General features: G+C 40.9%; 2 protein-coding genes across 2 annotated transcripts in view; one reads left to right on the top strand and one right to left on the bottom strand.

The window, feature by feature from the left end:
- The window catches only part of FAM185A (family with sequence similarity 185 member A), a 47058-nt gene extending 43593 nt beyond the window's left edge, over positions 1-3465 (bottom strand). The window contains exon 1 of the mRNA XM_063323507.1: positions 2891-3465. Coding sequence (XP_063179577.1) covers positions 2891-3284 — 394 coding nt within the window. The 5' untranslated portion in view covers positions 3285-3465. The remainder of the gene's footprint in view (positions 1-2890) is intronic.
- An 11111-nt stretch (positions 3466-14576) lies between these two features.
- The window catches only part of CCDC146 (coiled-coil domain containing 146), a 74396-nt gene continuing 70733 nt past the window's right edge, over positions 14577-18239 (top strand). The window contains exon 1 of the mRNA XM_063323513.1: positions 14577-14735. Coding sequence (XP_063179583.1) covers positions 14580-14735 — 156 coding nt within the window. The 5' untranslated portion in view covers positions 14577-14579. The remainder of the gene's footprint in view (positions 14736-18239) is intronic.

The following is an 18239-nucleotide window of genomic DNA, read 5'->3' on the forward strand; positions in this document are numbered from 1 at the left end:
AGCAACAACCCAAGCACTACTACTCAGAGAGCCCAATAAACAAACCACAGCTGAAAGGACACAAAGTAGAACCTCACTGGCAAGGAGCAATTCCACAGTACAAAATTCAGTACAAAAAATATTTACGTTTCAGGAAATATATGTCTGGATATGCCCGAACAACAGCATGAACAGAAAATACTATCATGCTAATTATGGGGTGACAAACAGCAACTAGTGGAGGGGGATTAGAATCCACAGACTGCCCAGGGAACCTGAATTGCATGAGCTTACCACAAACCCAAGTGGAACAGCTAAAAACCCTACACTCTAATAAAACCAAATTCAAGAAGGAAGATTGTAAGACTGTCTGCAGTGCTGGTTGACTTTCTGAATATAATAAGAATCTCAAAGACAGGACAAAAGCTAAATGATTTCTTTTCCATCAATCAGGATTCATTAGTGAGACCTTTAGAAAGGCTCCGTACATTGAAACTCCTTATGAAGGCTGAGATTCTCCAGATCTTAATACAATGAATTCTATCCCCTGAGCACAATCAAGTCTGGAGTAACACATAATAGTCACTCAGAGATCCTGGAGAAACTTTAATATTAAATTACTAACAGCTACAATAACCAGACACACCTGGTACCAGAGAAATGAAGGGTAATAAATGGGATGCTGGATTTCAGTTTGATTGTCTGTAATCCTGGAATGGACTCTATGAATGTACTACACACAAGCCAAGGCAATCTTTGCACTTGCCAAGCAGGGGAAAAAAAAAAAAAAGCTGTAAGAATATAACTGACAATTCTTCAGGAAGAGCCAAACCTACGAAAGTTTGATAAGACAGTCCTGCTACAGTTCAGTGAGAGAGTCAATGAATACATAGGTATTGAATACAATGAATACATAGGTAACAGTTGATCTGTTTAAGAGAATGAAATTGGATTTTCAGATGTCTTTGACAATATCCTTAGTCCTAAACTGTCTTATAAACTATGCATCATCTGCAACACTACATCAATTCAGAAATTAGCACAAATACTAAGGTTGAAAAGTTTCATCAGTGACACTGAGTTATTCAGACTAGTTAAAAACTCCCTAAGAAATTGCAGAAAGTTCTTGGAATATCACATACCCAAAAGATAAAACAGCAGGAAACTGAATAGATGGTATGCCTTGTGCAACTCTTTGCCAGGAGGCATGGAGTTTGCTAGGAAGCTCTCACACTGAAACTGTTTACATGTGTAAGCAGACACTTGGAAGCGAGACCCACTGAGCAGCTGAGCTGTATCAGGCTCAGAAAATCCCCCAGGCTGAAAACAGTTGACAGCTAAGAGAACTCTTAGATGAAATATCATTTATGTTTGTCCTGTTCTTACTTTTCTGTGAGCATCTGTTTATGACTACTGCTGGAGATAGGACAGTGGGCTAGCTGGACTCATGGTACAAATCAGTGCACCCATTCTAACATAGACGAAGTAAAGCACAGTGAGGGCAGGGAGGGGGAGAAGCCCATGATTTTATTTACAGAATGTTTGTCTCATATTAGTTGTTAGGAAACAAGAGAGACGTAAGTTTTGGTAAACATATCAAAGAAACACCCCTTCAGTTATGAACAGTGTTCAAAAAAATAAGAGCACAGGGATGAGTAAGACTGGCATATGAAAAAGAATGCTGCTATGATAAATCCATAGCACCTCTCCATTTTGAATAATACACAGATCAGGCCTTCTAAATGAACGCAAGAAAGGAAAAAAAAACCCAAACAAACAACAACATAGCAGAATTCAAGATACAGGGAAAAAGAAGTAAAAGAAGATAAAAGGTGCAGAATGTATTTGCTGTAAGGGTTTGGAGAAGTAGTAACCAAGCAAATATAACACCATGCTCTACAAAAGTCATAGATGACATGTATGAAGCATAAGTAGAATGAGATTATTCACAGTTTTTCATACCACAACTGCAGCAGAGCATCAAATGAAATAAAGCAGCAGTCATCTTGAACAACCACTTGAAGCAAATCAAAGGACTGGGTTTTTAGTATACTAAAAAGTTTCTTCCAGCGTGGTGAAACTTACACTGCACTGTCTAGACAATTGAACAAATCCATAGGAAAAAAAGCCACATTGATGACTAAACACAAATCTCCCCGGGTTGAGCGCTCCCTAAATCTCAGCTCACTAGAGGAATTATCCTAGCGAGCTTGCCCTTTTCCTTCCCTAAACTGAGAGCCACTGTCAGTATCTCAGTCCAGCACAGATGTTTATCGGTTTCAGCCACTACCGCTGCTCTCCCAAGTTGTTTGTAAGTTCCATACCAGAAGCCCTGCACAGATTTTTGCCTTGTGAACAAAAAGATAATTCAAGACTTGTACTAGAGAAGGGAGCCCTTTTGGCATTTCATCTGTATTGTTACCTTCCAGACTGTTTTGATCCCTGTGGATGGCCAGTCAGCATAACGACCACTAATGGAGCTGGTAGGTCCGGCAACCAACCCTACTGGGAACAGCCCTTGAACTGCAGGTGTGCACAGCACACACTGAGGGCTGCTGTTTCCCACATGAGCTGCAGTTACATCTTTTCTGGAACACCAGCTGTCAGACCAAAAATAAAAGTGTGCATTCACACAACCACTTAATAGCACAAGTTTCAGCATTAACTATTGCTGACAAAAACGTCAACAGCAAGCAATGGATCTAAATGCCTAAAAAGTCAGGAAATGCAGAGGAAAAAAAAAAAGGGAGGTTTTGAGCCTCCTTAATTAGAAGGGGCACGATACCATTTCCGAGTATCCGCTGCCAACCGCGCTTGCGGCCGCGGAGTCCCCGGTGAGCCCCACCGGAGGGAGCGATCCCGCCGGCCCCCCGGCTCCGGGACGCCGGACCCCCGCCCCCGCTTCACCCACCGAACTTCACGGGCGTCCTGACGTCCACGGCGGCCTTGCTGTCCACGCCCTCCGCCACGATCGCCATCTGCTCCAGCGCCTCGTCGTACTCCACCCGGACGCGGTCCCGCTGCCGCCCGCGGGGCGGGGGGCTGCCGCCGGCGCCGCTGACGGCCACCAGCACCCGGTCGGCCCCCGGGTAGCGCTGAGGGTCCAGCGGGCGGACGCTCACCTGGCAGGGCAGCCGCACCCGCAGGCGCCCCCGCGGGCTGACCGCCAGCGCCCACTCCTGAAGGGGCTTACGGCCGTCGGCCTCGGCGGACCCGCTGCAGCCGCGGCGGGGGGCGGGCGGCCCCCACCACCCGCCGGCCGCCCGCGCCGCCAGAGGCCCCCAGCTCGGGGGCAGCGCCCTCATGCCGCCCGGCCCCGGGACCGGCGGGCGAAGCCTCCTGAGGCTGCACAGGCCGGGAGGGGAGCGGCTCCTCACGGCGGACGGCCGTTACCCGCGCCAGGTCACGTGAGGCGGCCGCAAGCGGGGAGCGGCACCGGGGCGGCTGGTAAACAGGCGGTGGCCGCTGGCGCGCGCCCCGGACCCAGGGAGGCTGCTGGGAGTAGTAGTTCAGCGGCACGCGGAAGGAACTTACAACGGCCCGGACTATCGGCGAAAGGGGAAGGCGGAGCATTTCCGTGGTCCGCCCTTATTGGGCGGCGGGGAGGGATGGTAGAGCCAATCAGAAGCGCGGATGGGGGCCGGGGGCGGGGTGAGGTAAGCCAGAGCAGACGAGCCGGCGTCGCCATAGCAACGGGGACGCCGCTGGGTGAGGGGGCGCCGGCGGCGGCCGCACAGGTAGGCCCTGCGGAGGGACGCGCGGCCCGGAGACACTTGCGGCCGCCGGGGTCGGGGAAGACAAAAACGCGGCTCCAATGTAGGGGCAGGAAGCGAGTCCAGCGGCGCCGGGCCTCGGCTCTGCCTCAGTCCGGTTTGAAGATCCCGGGCCGGGGGGGGAAGAGGCCCACCTTCCCCACCAGCGGGTCCAGCAGAGAGCCACGAAGATGATAAGAGGGCTGGAGCGCCCTCCTATGAGGACAGGCTGAGAGAGCTGGGGTTGTTTAGCCTGGAGAAGAGAAGGCTCCGGGGAGACATTTTAGCAGCCTTCCAATATCTGAAGGGGGCCTATGGAAAAGGTGGGGAGGGACTCTTTATGAGGGAGTGTAGTGATAGGACAAGGGGTAATGGCTTCGAAGTGGAAGAGGGCAGATTTATTTTAGGTATCAGGAAGAAATTTTTCACGGTGAGGGTGGTGAGACACTGGAAGACGTTGCTCAGAGTAGCTGTGGATGCCCCATCCCTGGAGATGTTCAAGGCCAGGCTGGATGGGGCTTTGAGCAACCTGGTCTAAGTGGGAGGTGTCCCTGCCCGTGGCAGGGGCTTGGAACTTTAAGGTCCCTTCCAACCTAAACCATTCTATGATTCCCCGCTTGTGTCCCTGGGTGCCGGGAGCCTTACCCCAACTCTGTGGGGCCCAGGGTGGTGCCAACTTGTGGGTGAGAAAACGAGTTTCCTTACTCAGGGCATGAGGGCCCTTTCCGTGGTCCCCTTGGGCTGCTTCTGGTGCAGCCAACTGTTAGTTTCCAATGGAAGAGCTGTGATGGTTGGTTTTTAGCCTGCTTAGCTCCCTGATGCAGCAGCCTCTGCAGACACAGGATTTGACACCTGCAAGGAGGAGGCAAGAAAAAAGATAGGAATGGGAATAGGGAAATGGCAGGGCTTTGGGTGGCAGCCTGGTCTTTGTTATGCTTAAGCCTACAGTGAGACTGCATGTGCTGAAATGTCCGTGGTCAGAGGATGAAGCAGCAGTTTGGCAGATGTGCTGGAAAAAGTTTTTTCAAAAGTGGTATTGCGGAGCTCCAAAATTGGCCTCTGTCAAGACAGCTTGGTTAATATGTTATTTATTGTGATGGCTTTTTAGCAATTAACATACAGCCTAGCAGTTCTAAAGCCAGCCAAATAAATATTTTCCTGAGTTCTGTACAAATATATCATGAGACAATTGTCCTTACAGGATTTACAAACAAGTGGGGAATTGCTGAATTCAGTTACAAAGACTTTTATGGACTTTATAACCCACATTATCATTGTATAATAATTTAAAAAATGATGTGGGGACGTAGGCATACATGATGTAAAATCAGGGGCTGCATTCTTGTCACAGATGTAGTTTCCTGCCAATAGTGAGAGTGAAAGATGCATAGAAAGGTACATTGCTACATTGCAACACAAGTAATAACGAAATCTGGGGCTGTTACTTTATTGATTTGCTGCTTTTTGTACTCCATGTGTTGTTGTTCTTCTTTTCCAAAAATAACTGTGCAAGCCATGCAATATGATATTTCGTCATCAAGCTCTTTTCATCTCATTAGCCTCATTTCAATTTTTATCACTGTCTGGCATTGATTATTTATGAATCTGAAATGAGATCTGAGTGTCCAAGAGGAAAGAAGATGGCCCTAGCTTTTTGGACTGTCTGTAATTTTCACTATGGCAAGTTTAATAAAGATTCATATTAATCAGTAAAGCCCTTCAAGTTAAATTATTTCATTGGTTTACATTATTCAGTCTCAAAAATCATTAAATGAAACACAAAAAGGGCCAGCCTGCCATATGATAGCTTAGTACAGAAAACCAGAATTGTAGAGAGACAAAAGTGTATCAAGAAGTGTCATGGGATATGATGGGGAATAGCAGTTATTTTTTTCGAGTCTTCAGAAATAGTTGATTTTTTGAAAAAATGCTACAAAATTTGCACTCTTGAGACCAAATAACAAATGTAAATGTTAGATAATTTGTCACGGGAACAGTTACAGACCTGTAAGAAGTGTGGTGCAATGTGCTATAATTCCACTAGATGACAGCCAATTCAACAAATAACTCTATTAACCGACTGTTCAGAGGGAATCCCTGGTCTTTGGTTAGGTGGGGCTTCCTGCTGCCTCCCACTTCTCCTGAAGTCAGTGCTGCTGTTTCTTACCCTCGTCTCCTACCTCCTCTTAAACATTAGTGCTGCTTTCCCACAGCCCCCTTTTCCTCCAGTTTCTTCATATTTGATGCTCCTGTTGGAGGGAGAGGTTTATCAGTTTGGGCTCTGTACTATGCTATGTATAATCTTTAATATTGTTGAGTTTTGTGTAATTGAGAACTTTGTTCAAGAAACCATGCAAAGATGCTTAAGCCTTAGCTATGTATATATTTCACTGCTTTGTCTTGTGGGTTTTTTTTTCATTAGGTAGTGTCTAAGCATACTTATATGGTTAAAAATATCAAAGAAAACAGATAAAAAGTAATTACTAAGAAGTTGTTCTTCTTTCTCCATACATACGAAACTTCATGGTTTTAACGTTTTACTTATACCACCTATATTTTGGCTATAATATTGGTTCAATTTCATTTTCATGCTCTTGGATGAATTCCAGTTGATCCCATATCAGCTGGTATGGCATGTGGCAGACTCCAACAGTAAAATGAGATTTATTTGCATCTTTAATTTTCTGACTTGTCACTTTCAGGAAAAGAAAAAGATATCAAATTTATAAATGAAGATTTAATTAGAGCTCCAGTTTCAAGATGCCTTTGTGATTCCTTAATTAATTACAGTGCTTATTAGCCATTTTTCCAGATACTTACAGTGTTGTTCTAAGCTAAAGTGTGTTCTGTATTTCATGCAAAAGATAACAAAACCTAGACCTTATAAAGTGTTATGAAATAGATTTTAAAGCCAAAGCATTATTAGAGGCACTTTTAGGCTAAGGTAAGAGAGAGAGAGATTTCAAGGGGAGAGAAATTAAATAAAAAAAGACATACAGGACAGGCTGTAGAAGGAACAAATTTTTCTAACTTTTATATTTGTAACTAATCACAGAGTAAGATCAGACAGCGTCAGGTACCCACAGGATATAAACTTGGTCTGCCTGGGCAGGCCAATTTGCTCGAATTGTAATGAAGAAATGACGTGACTTCAATGAAGAAATGACGTGACTTCAATGAAGAAATAACGTGACTCCACTGCTCAGGAAAGCAGGGCCTCCCTGCAGGGGTGTTCTTACCGGTGTTACGCTCATGCTGAGGCTCCTGCCTGCAGATGCGAGAACACTTCTGTTCAAGTTACCGTCCAGCATCTGGGCAAGGTTCACGGCACACAGGGCTAGCTACTAATCAGTGTTCCTCCATATCATAAGGCTTAAGAATTTTGTAGTCAGAATATTTTTTCCAAGTTTATTACAAATTCTCATGTGTTTCTATTATGAAATATTTGTGTTACGTACACTATGTTAGTCTCTTTCTTTGTATTTTGTAATTTGTATTTTTTCAGTGATGTATTTCTGAACTGCTTTCTTGAGCCACCTTAGTTCTCAAGGTGTGCCTAGGTTTCAGGGGGTAGGTAAAGCTTGTTTTGTTTGTTTTCCCCTCGGTATTTTAGTGTGTGTGTGTGTAGTGATGGTAACCATTTCTTCTCAGGGATGGCAGAGAGAGACAGTCTCCAAAGCACACAATGATTTGGATTTCAGGGATTTTTTGTTTGTCACGCTACCAGAAATTTTCTAAGGAAATTAAGTTCCTCATGGAAACCACATGAAAAGGGAAGTGGCAAATCTTACCATTCGAATTCTCCCGATCTTTGCCATATCTAATGAGAACTCTGGCTGATAAAGTCGGTGTGAGGCTCAGGGTGATTCCATCCCAAATAGCACAGGCTTGAAAACAAGTGGAAACAATGGAAGTTCTAACAAATTGTTAAGCAGTTTTGGTATGTGGTGCGCTCTCATTTCCCTGAAGTAGTTGTCTATGAGGTTGTACAGTCTAAACAATCCATTCTGAATTACATGCATCTTATAATGCCCTATTGTACATGATGTAATTTTAATTTTAATGATCATTTAGTGTTGGCGTAGCTTTGTTGTTTAAAGACACATCCCTTCACACTGAAGCATAGGCTGTGCCCAGTTAAAACAGAAGGTCTGCTGCTTACAAGACTGTAAGCTTTTAACTTTGCAAAAGAAGCATTAGGAAATAAAATTTTAGGGGGTGAAAAGAAGATCACTGTGCCATTGAATAAATCCATTGTACTCCTATGTTATTAGTATTATCTGTAGCTCTCATCTCTCCCCTTCTCCTTGAAGAGGATATGGTAGAACTGGAAAAGTTCTACACAAGGATGACAAGGACAGTGGAAGGCAGAGAAAGGCCAGTGACAGCAGGTAGATTGGCTTCTTCGGCCAAGAAAAAGGATTATCAAAGGAAGATACAACATTAGAAAAAACTAGTGGCATAGAAAGGTTGTAATTATTCAGTTACTCATCCAGTAAAAGAACGAGGTGGCATAAAGGAGCCAGGTTCAAAACAAACAAAAATCACTGGTTGTTCACGGTGTGCAGAAGTAAGAGGAAAATCTCCATTCCCCTGGATTTTGCAGATACTGAAAGTTTTGCATGAGTTTAAGGAGGGGGGGTTCAGGGAAGCATCACCACACTGTGACTGGTGGATTCTTCTGTCCCTCCCCAGGGACATGGTGTTGGCTGGAAGTACGCAGAGCTAGATCAGCTTTTGGTCTGACTAGATATCACCGTTCTGATGTTCCAACTGCATTACATAATTTTTCTAACTAATTCAGTGTGAAACACTAAGTCAGTTGTCTTGTTTTCAGAGTAATTTTTAATTTTTAAGATTTGCGTGAAAAAGAAGGTAGCATGAAGATGTGGATAAATACCCTGTATCGTGCCCCACTGTTGAGCTGAGGTTCTGTTCATTGCCTCCCTGGTCTGGGTACTGCCCCCATCTCGTGCTGTCCTCTGCAGGGAGGTGGGAGAGTGCTCCTTAGCAACTTCCAGAAAAATTAGCCAACTGAGCTCATAACATTGATTGAAATTATTCAGGCTTCCTTAGCTGATTTTGCCTGAGAAAGTAGTTCTAAAGTTGTTCCTCTTGCAGATCAGTGTTGAAGGAGGACAAAGGTATGTCCTCCTTCAAAAGAAGGGAATAATACGTAACATCCACAGATGCAGCTGGCTGTGGAAGGAGAGCTGTGCCTATGGCCTGAGCTCAAAAGAATGTGAACTTAACACCTATTTGTTTAAACTTGGCTAAACCTTAGACTTGTGTTCTATTAAACAAAACAACTCCATGTGAGTTGGAGCATTTATGTGTCAGTCTCCAGTTTAACTAACCCAGCTTAACTGAAACGGATGAGATTTGTGTGGCAGAAAAGAGTAAATGAGGGAATATATTAAGAAATTGATAATTTCCATCAGGAAGGAAAGTAGCACACATGTCAATGTATAATGTACCATCTATAAATCCAGTTGTGAACCTACATGTAATACTAGTAATTAGTTACTCCCATGAGTATTTCCACTGGAGCTAGTCAGACTACTTGCACAAATAACTGCTCATTGTTTTAATTGGCCCCTCTGTACAAGAGGGACATTGAAGTGCTGGAGCGTGTCCAGAGGAGAGCTACCAGGCTGGTGAGGGGTCTGGAGACCAAGTCATATGAGGAGGGGCTGAGGGAGCTGGGCATGTTTAGCTTGGAGAAGAGGAGGCTGAGGGGAGACCTCATTGCCCTCTACAGCTACCTGAAAGGAGGTTGGAGAGAGGTGGGTGTTGGCCTCTTCTCCCAGGTGAATAATGACAGGACCAGAGGAAATGGTCTGAAGTTGTGGCAGGGGAGGTTTAGATTAGATATTAGGAGGAATTACTTTACTGACAGAGTGGTCAGGCACTGGAACAGCCTGCCCAGGGAGGTGGTTGAGTCACCATCCCTAGAGGTATTTAAGAAACGTCTAGATGTGGCACCTCAGGGCATGCTCTAGTGGCAGAGATTGTAGGGGTTTTTTTTTGTGTGTGTATGGTTGGACTCGATGATCTCAAAGGTCCCTTCCAACCATGAAGATTCTATGATTCTATGACTTCACAGTCTGTCCTGATGTTATCAGACTGAAATTATAAATTACCTTGAATGTACATACATACAAAAGTTTTATTAAAATAATTTAAAATATATTATTTTAACACATACACTTCAACATACAACAGTTTTTTGCCTCCAGCAACAGTAGTGTAAATAATTTAATGTTGCTTCAATTATGAATTCGTAGCTTTAAGTGGCAGAGAAAAACAATGTGCTTTATGATTATTTTTTCCCCTGTTGTGCTTAGAATTAAGAAAGCATGTTCAAGTTGGACTTGAAAGATAAGGCTGGATGACTGCTATCAAAATCTTGCTGACAGTTTTTTGAACCTGAATATTTTTCTAATTAATTTCATAAATGCAAAGAATAGAGTTTAAAGGCATTCATCAGTATATGTTAATGAGGTTGATCACTTGAAGTGTAGTTCCCTCAACAGAGATTTTTATAAATTTTGTGTCTTCTTAACTAGTCTAGTTGATGCGTTTTCATGCATGGAGCTGCATGTCTTCATGTTAAGACTGAAATTTTGCTACTTTTTGCATCTGTTGCTCTGGAAAGAGTCAATGCAGCTAAGCACCATCTCTCTGGATTCTGCACTGATCTGTGTATGAACATTGCTGTTTGCTAGAGAGACACTGAAGTAAAGATGCTGGCGGTAGTCTTGGGAATCTGAGTTCAGGCTTTTATTAGTGCTGTCCTGAAGCTGTTTCACAAGACGGTTCTCAGCCTGATTTGACCCATGTTCCAAAACAGACTTGTAATTCCCTTTCTCTGCAATTCTGTGTGTCAGATCAAGGCTGTGATATTATTTGCAGTTCTACAGTTTGAAAATATCCATATTTGTTGAGCTATTCTGTAAATTTAGAAATTATGCCAACTTTCATTTCTATTTGAATTAGACTCTCTGTTTATCAGATACTGCAAAAATAGAAATTTTCCCCTTTGCTTTTTGAGCTTTGTATATCCAATTTTGTATAAGCTCCATTTTAAATTTAATTATGAAGTAGGTAATTGAAGAATGCTAAACATTTTTACTGTCCCATAATCATACATATCTTTTGTTATAGTCTGTCCCCTTCCCTCTTAAAAAGGAGTGGAGAGTAGTGCTTATCACCCTAACTAAGGCTGTCTCATCTGTCTATAGTTGTGTCTTTAACACATTATAAACTTTTCAAATTCTGAAGATTGTTTTTCTTCTCACTTTGCCCAGCAAATTGGAGTCTTGGCGAGGACTCTTTTGTACTACCGTACTGTAAGGAAGTGTATTTTTTGACTGGTATCAACTGTCTGTTTCACATAAAAGACAAAAATGCCTACACCCATGAAGCTCTGTTTTTGGCACTGTCCTGCTTAGTGTTTCTTCCACTGTGCTTTTCCCTCTGTTTAGAGAAACAAATAAAGCAGCAGCAGCAACCATAAACATGAAATGCATATGTTAAAATATTCAGCAGCTCTTTACAGATGAAAAATTGCTCTAGTTATAAATGTGTGCACATGTTTATGTACAGTATTTCAGAGTCTATTTCTTGGCCTCTATGATGTTTACAGTTGTTTCACAATGTTTTGACTCCTCCAGGAGAGATCATGAAATTGCTTTTTTTTCCATAAGCAAATACAGCCGCTGAAATCTCTCTAAAAGTCAAAATGTTCCTGAAGGAATTCCAAACAGCTCTGAAGAAAGTCATAAACTTGCCAGTTTAAATTTCGCTACCTTTACAGACAAGTGACTTTTCAAAAGGTGGGTACACAAAACACAACATTTTAATATCCTTTTTCCCACCACAATTATAAAAAGAAATTATATTTTTTTTAACTGTCAGCTGTCTGGCTTTGGAATGCGAAATTGCTTTGGTTGTTTCATTGGAGAAATCTGGTATATACTATTGAAATAATATTCTCAAAAGTTCTTCTCAATTTTACTACAGTTTTAATTTTGATTGTCCTTGATTTATAATAAAAAGTTCTCTTTTAAAAAGTTCTCTCCCATATGTTATGTGAAAGGCTGAATGATGTCAAGACCGACTAATTTGAGGTGGGCTCTGCGTCTTTGGCAGCTGATAGGGTTTTATAATGATTTTATCCTACAGCAGAATGCAATGTTCTCTGCAGAGTAGTTATTCTGCATAATAGCTAATCTAGCAAGATCTCCTAGTGTCAGGTAAACACTTGCAGAAGTTGGCAATCTTTCACCCAGAATTTTGAACTAAAATACTATGATACTGACTTGTCCATTCACTTTATCTAGGGCCAACTTTAGTAAGTTTATGAAGGAATTCTTGAATTCCTCCATGTATGCTCTGTCTCCACTTTCCACTGTGTTTTGCTGCACAAATACTCTGTAGCTCCCCTATCTCACTATGTCATGTCAAGATTTCTGTGTGCCTCAGAAGTCCTTCTTCCCCTCTCTTCCATCTGTAAGATGCTTATTGCCTCTCTTTAGTCATCCCATATCTCCTATGTCTTTCTCCTGAAATGTTCGTGGCTTGTTTAATGCTGCCTTCATGCAAAAGGTCAATATTTTAAAACTCTTTGAATATACAAAACTCTTAAGATACTGTTATGCCAGAAGGTGTTTTTGGCAGCTATTAATTGGCATCTGATACAATGACAAGTATTGACCTGATGGATATTGCTGTCTCATAAGGGTACCAGGAGCATTGTATCCCTTTATATACTACCTCCCATTTCCCTATTCCATTTCGGCATTTTCACACGCGTCAGACAGTTCTGATGATTGATGCCTGGGAACATAATTCTCAAGTGCTGGACTGAGATAGTAAACAGAAAGTGAAGTTATGTGAAGTTATAGTAACTTGATGACATTAGATTTCATCTTGCTCAGAAATAATTATTATTATCCTTGATCTAGCTGTTCCTAATGCCAGAATCTGAGAGATTTTGATTCCTAAATGAGAGCTATGGAAATGGGATTTTCTCAAATATGATTGTAGGAAAGTTATCTTTTCCAACAACCTTACTTGTTCCAACTTTCACTTCTCTCTCTGTGTATTTATTAAAAAACTGTGTTACTTAATTTGAAAAAGAGCTTTCTTTGGGATAAAGCTTATACCAAAGCTACGATTATAGAATTTATATTTTAGGCTTTTTTAAAGCTCTGTCTTTTGGGGAAATAAAAAGGGATCCCACACTGTACTAGGGATCAAAATATATCTTGAATCCTGTGAGTTTTATTATTACTCTTTGTCTTGGTTTAACCCCAGCCAGCAACTAGGACCACACAGCTTCTTGCTCATCCCCCTTTTTCCCCCCAGAAGCACAGGGAGGAGAGAAAAAAAAAGGAGGAGAAAGGGCAAAAAACCTCATGGGTTGAGATAAAGACAGTTTAATAGAAAAATAATGGAAAAGGAAAATAACAATAATAATAATTATTATAATGGTAAAAGAATATACAAAACACAAGTCACTCTCACTGCCTGGTGAATTGGTTGCCCTGCCCGACCCGAGCAGAGATCATGGGTTCTCACCCCCTGGCCAAACCCCATTTATATACCAAGCACAACATCTATGGTATGGAATATTCCATTGGCCATTCTATTGTTCTGTCTGTGCTTCTCAGATTGTATGGGAAGCTGAAAAAAGGCTTGACTAGTATAAACATCACTTAGCAACAACTAAAACAATATGCATTATTGACATTCCTTTTATACCAAATCTGAAAACACAGAAACCACTAGAAAGAAAATTAACTTTATCTCAGCTGAAACCAGAACACTCTTGAATTTGTTCATTTGGATATTTTTCATGGTCATATTATTTTGGCAGCGGTCACAGATACTAAAAATGTAACCTGGTACATAACTGAATGTTAGCACTACCCGAGTGCTTTGATATGAGAATATCTCTGTGTAAGGATTTTTTTCCGGTATTTTTCTGCCTCTTATTCTCACATATTGTAAGATGTTTTGTCATTTTCTATGGTTTCAAGGTTTATTTGTTGGGTTTGTTGGTTTTGGTTTTTTTAAAGTATGGTCATGCAATGACTTACAGACATTAATAACTGTAATGATACTACTTGCACAAGTTAGTTAGACCAGTTCTTGTCCTCAGGATCTCTATGTCCTGTGAAGGGGTTCCTTTTCTATGTAATTATTCTCTGCAAGGTCAAGGGACACCATGAAAGGTGGACTTATGTTGGATGGAGAGAAGAGGAAGCACATTCTTAGACCAGTTTTATGGAAATTGTCGACAGAGAAAAGATCACAGCAGTTATGCCTATAGGAATCCCACCCACTTGGGGATTTACTTTATAGGACCTGCCTGAAGGCAATGTCTGGACTCCCCAGTTTAACAGATTTTCAAAACTCAGCTGGTCAAAGGCCTAAGCAACTCGATTGAGTTTTGAAGTTAGCCTTGCTTTGAGTAGGAGATTGGACTAGATGACCCCAGAAGCCTTTTACAGCCTAAATCTATTATTCAATGGCCGTTCTTTAAGAAATATTGTTTTGCGTGGTATCTAACATTTATGTGACAGTAACATAGCCAGCTGTAGAGGATTTTAAAAGTACTCCACCAATGATAGATAGTACAGCCTCTTACAAGTCTGTCTTGAAGTTATAACTGTAGACCCACCTAGGTTGCTCACGTTGTGACTTTTGTTGTTTGAACACGGGTGTCGCATGTTGATGTTGTGTTCTTTACACCACACATTTAACTTGCACAGTCGCATGTATCCCTGGATCTAATTAACTGTATTTTGGTATTTTTTTTACTTCCTAGAACTTCAAACAATGATTCAGGCTGGTGAAGAAAGTTCCAGTTCCAGTGACACAGAACTGGAAACTGAGAAGGACCAACCTATCTGTGCTCTAGCTCCAACAGTTTATAGCCGAGATGAGGGATCCACTGATGTAACAGCAAGTCCTGCATTTCAGTGTTTAGATGAGGTACCATGTACCCCAGCTTTCTCTATCTGTAACAGTGAATATTGTGTCCAAATCAGTTAAGGTTGTTACCTTGAAGGTAACAAGGTTGTTGTTTGAACAAGGTTGTTGTTGTTGAAGGTTGTTACCATTGCCTATCTGTAGCTTCCCTATTTCTTCTCTGATTTTTTTTCGAAGTGGTAAGAACATTTTGTGAAGCAGAAACATACATGAGGCATATTCTTGCTGGGGATGTTGCGCTTAATAGATAACCATGTTATTTTTTTTCAGTAATCATGGCCTGAAGGGTAACGAGAATAGAGAGGTCTTGTTTTTGTAGTATTCTAGCTATAGATGTAATTGCATTATGATTTTTAGAAAGGCTTAATAGCTGCAGGAAAAATACAAGGTAAGTGGCTCCTGAGGCGCTAATAACTTACGATGATATAAGAAACTTTTTGGAACTCAGTTTCTTTTGCAGAATTTTCTGTGTTAAGAAAACTTTTAGAATAGTAGAAATATTTTAGAATTTAAGATATCAATTACGTATCAATTGGAATCCTTAAAAATGTAGTCTCCGAAGAGACATAAAGAGATCATCTAATCCAAAATTTACACTGATGTAGATTCTCTGCAGGTATTTGTCTAATTTGTTCTTTAAAACTTTAATTGCTGAAGATAGCTATTTGGGTATCCTTTTCCAGCATTTCATCATTGCTAGAGTTTTAAAAAGGAAAAAGTTTTTCCTAAATCCCAGTTTAAATTTCCTTTGGAGTGAATAATGCACCCTTCTTCTTGCCTTTCCCACAGTGACAATGGAGAACAATCAATTTCTGCCCTCTTTATGATACACATGAACGTCTCTCTCATATCCTAACCAGACTTTGTTCATACTTCATGTTTTTCTTAAAATTCTTACCTTAAGTTGCTTTACCTTGGGCCCGTTCCAGCTTGGGTCTCTCAGATCGGTTTTGCTCTCCCTCTCTGCCTTGGACCTAAGGCCATTAGAAAGGAAGGGTCAAGAATTTGCAGTGAAGAGGAAAATAGGACTGCCTCTTTCCTATCCTGCTATTAGATCATACTGAACGTAGCATGAAGCTGCACAGTCCATCTCTCTCTAATCTCTTGTGCATTCAAGTGAAGTATACAGGAGGGAGAGTCCAGTGCCAGTTATATGGTGAGCCGACAGCTTCCAGTATTGTTGTAGCACAAAATCCCTTTCTTCTCAGTCCAAGGCAGCTGCAGAAGTCCAGCACAGCACCACTGTCAGGGAGCTGACCTCTCATTTTACAGAAATCCTCCTGTCTACTGGAAGTATGGAAACTGCACTTGGGGAGGACTTTATTTTCCAGCTACTTGTATACTTTTTCTGTAGATTTTCAGTTGTGGTGGAATTTTTGATATGTCAACAAGAAGCATACGCCCAGTACAAGTTGTCTTCACCCCCCACCTCTCCCTAAATAAAATAAGACTAAATGGTATGACATTCTACATTTATGCTTCCCCCCCCCTTTATTTTTAATAATGGGGAAACCAGCTTTTTCTAGCCTTATTCTAGAAAATGGTCAGATCATTTGGCTGATTTTTATTTTTTTTCCCAAAAAAATCTTTCCAAAGTGGTTATTCAGCATCTCAAATTTAAGGCCAACTTGTTTACCTCTGATAACATTGTAAAGCATTAATGTGAAATACAGGCCAACCTTCATACTAGAAGTTGTTCCCAGCTTCGGGAAAAAATGTGCAGTGGAAAACTGAAGTAAGCAATTTGCATACGATTTCATAACGAAGTCTTTTGGTCATTTTGTCAATTTTTAAAAAGGAACTGTGACTCATTTATTCTTACCATAATTTTTAACAGTTCGTACTTGTGCTTTATGGGTCAGATTGGTTTTTCATCACGTTCCTTCTCTTCAACTGACATGTTTGTTTTCCTTTGTTGAACTTTATACATAATTCAGAAATAAATATATGACTTCGGTAACCATAGAGGTTGTTGCATTGACACTGGCTTCAGCTTCTTGGAAGAGCTTTCAGAATTTTTCCACAGAAGCAGAATTGTGTCATATTATCTCTGGGTTACTCACCAGTCATTTATGCCTGCATAGCAGCATATACTTATCAGAAGGGACACCTTTTGATATTATAAGATTTATTTGAGAACAGATATATCCCTTCTAGCAGTAAACCTTCCAGTCAAGCCAGTCTTGTTTTTCTCCTGTAAATAACAGATAGTCAAACATATAAAGAGCAACAAGTTAAATATCCACACTCTGTCTCCTTCATTTTTAATAACACATAACAACATTGTTTAGCCTTGTGGGTTGGGTTAAAAACTGGGCAGACGTTTGAACAAAAGCCACTCAGTCCATCATGACTTGCTTCTTTTCACCAAGTCTTTGTATTTATTACCAAGTTGACATCAGCCTAACTCAGCTATTTCAACTGCTGCTGGTTAGAGGATTGTCATACATGCACAAAATGAACTTTCCACTTCTTTTACCCTTTGTTGTTATGTCCTTGAAATAAAGACCTTTGCTCTAGCGCTTCTAATTGAATCTCTCATATCCTGTTTTCTTCTAGTGTACGCTGGAATGAAAAAGTACATAGTCTCATACCGGTGTGATGAAATACATGTATTACTTAGATAAAAGCTACATTAAGATGCAATAAATTATGCTGTTGTCATTTTTAATTTAGTGCATTATAGACCATGTATAAGTAATTTAATTCTTACAAGGCAGCAAAAAGTGTATTGAATTTTCTCATATACATTGTCTAAATTTCAAGAGCTGGCTTCAGCAAAATGCTCTGCAACAGATGGTAATATAATACATCTTACCTCTCCCTTTATCCTTATATCATCCTTGTTGCAACACTACTATTACTGCTAAAGCAGCACAGAACATACTGAAATTGCCATTTGAACAGAAAAAGCAACAGAGCATGACATGAAACTGGATTAAACACTCAAAATGACAAGATTAAGCAGTATGAAAGTAAAAAAGACTGATGAACAAATTGCCTCCTGCCCACTCTCATAATTTTTGTCCTCATAATTTTTTCCCTTCCCTGCACTGTATAGTAGCATTTTTCCCCTCTGGACACTCAAGTTTTTCCTTCCTCCACCCGATCTCGGCTTTCCCGTTTTAATGGAAACATAAATAAATAAGAACTCAGTTGTCGTAACGATACTGTTGATGTTTAGTTTGCAATCTATTACAGTATTCAAATCCCTTTCTATTGCTTAATTTTTGTTTTGTCACCCAAATCACAATTAATCCCAGACACAAAAAAGAGCCCGACTCTATACATCTTTCCAATTTGTTAGTGAATCATTGACAGCTGCGTTTCAGGAACAGTTTTACATCCACTTTATCTTTGCAAAATTTCAAAGATTTAATAAAGTTGATGATCTACAAAATCTACTGGTTCATCTTTTTGATTCAAGAGACTATCAAAAACCTAGTATTCTTCAGGTGCTTTCAGTTAGAGGGAGAAATCAGCCATGGAGCCTAGTATCTTTTAATG

The sequence above is a fragment of the Chroicocephalus ridibundus genome, chromosome 1, assembly GCF_963924245.1.
Source record: "Chroicocephalus ridibundus chromosome 1, bChrRid1.1, whole genome shotgun sequence".
NCBI classification, from domain to species: Eukaryota; Metazoa; Chordata; class Aves; order Charadriiformes; family Laridae; genus Chroicocephalus; species Chroicocephalus ridibundus.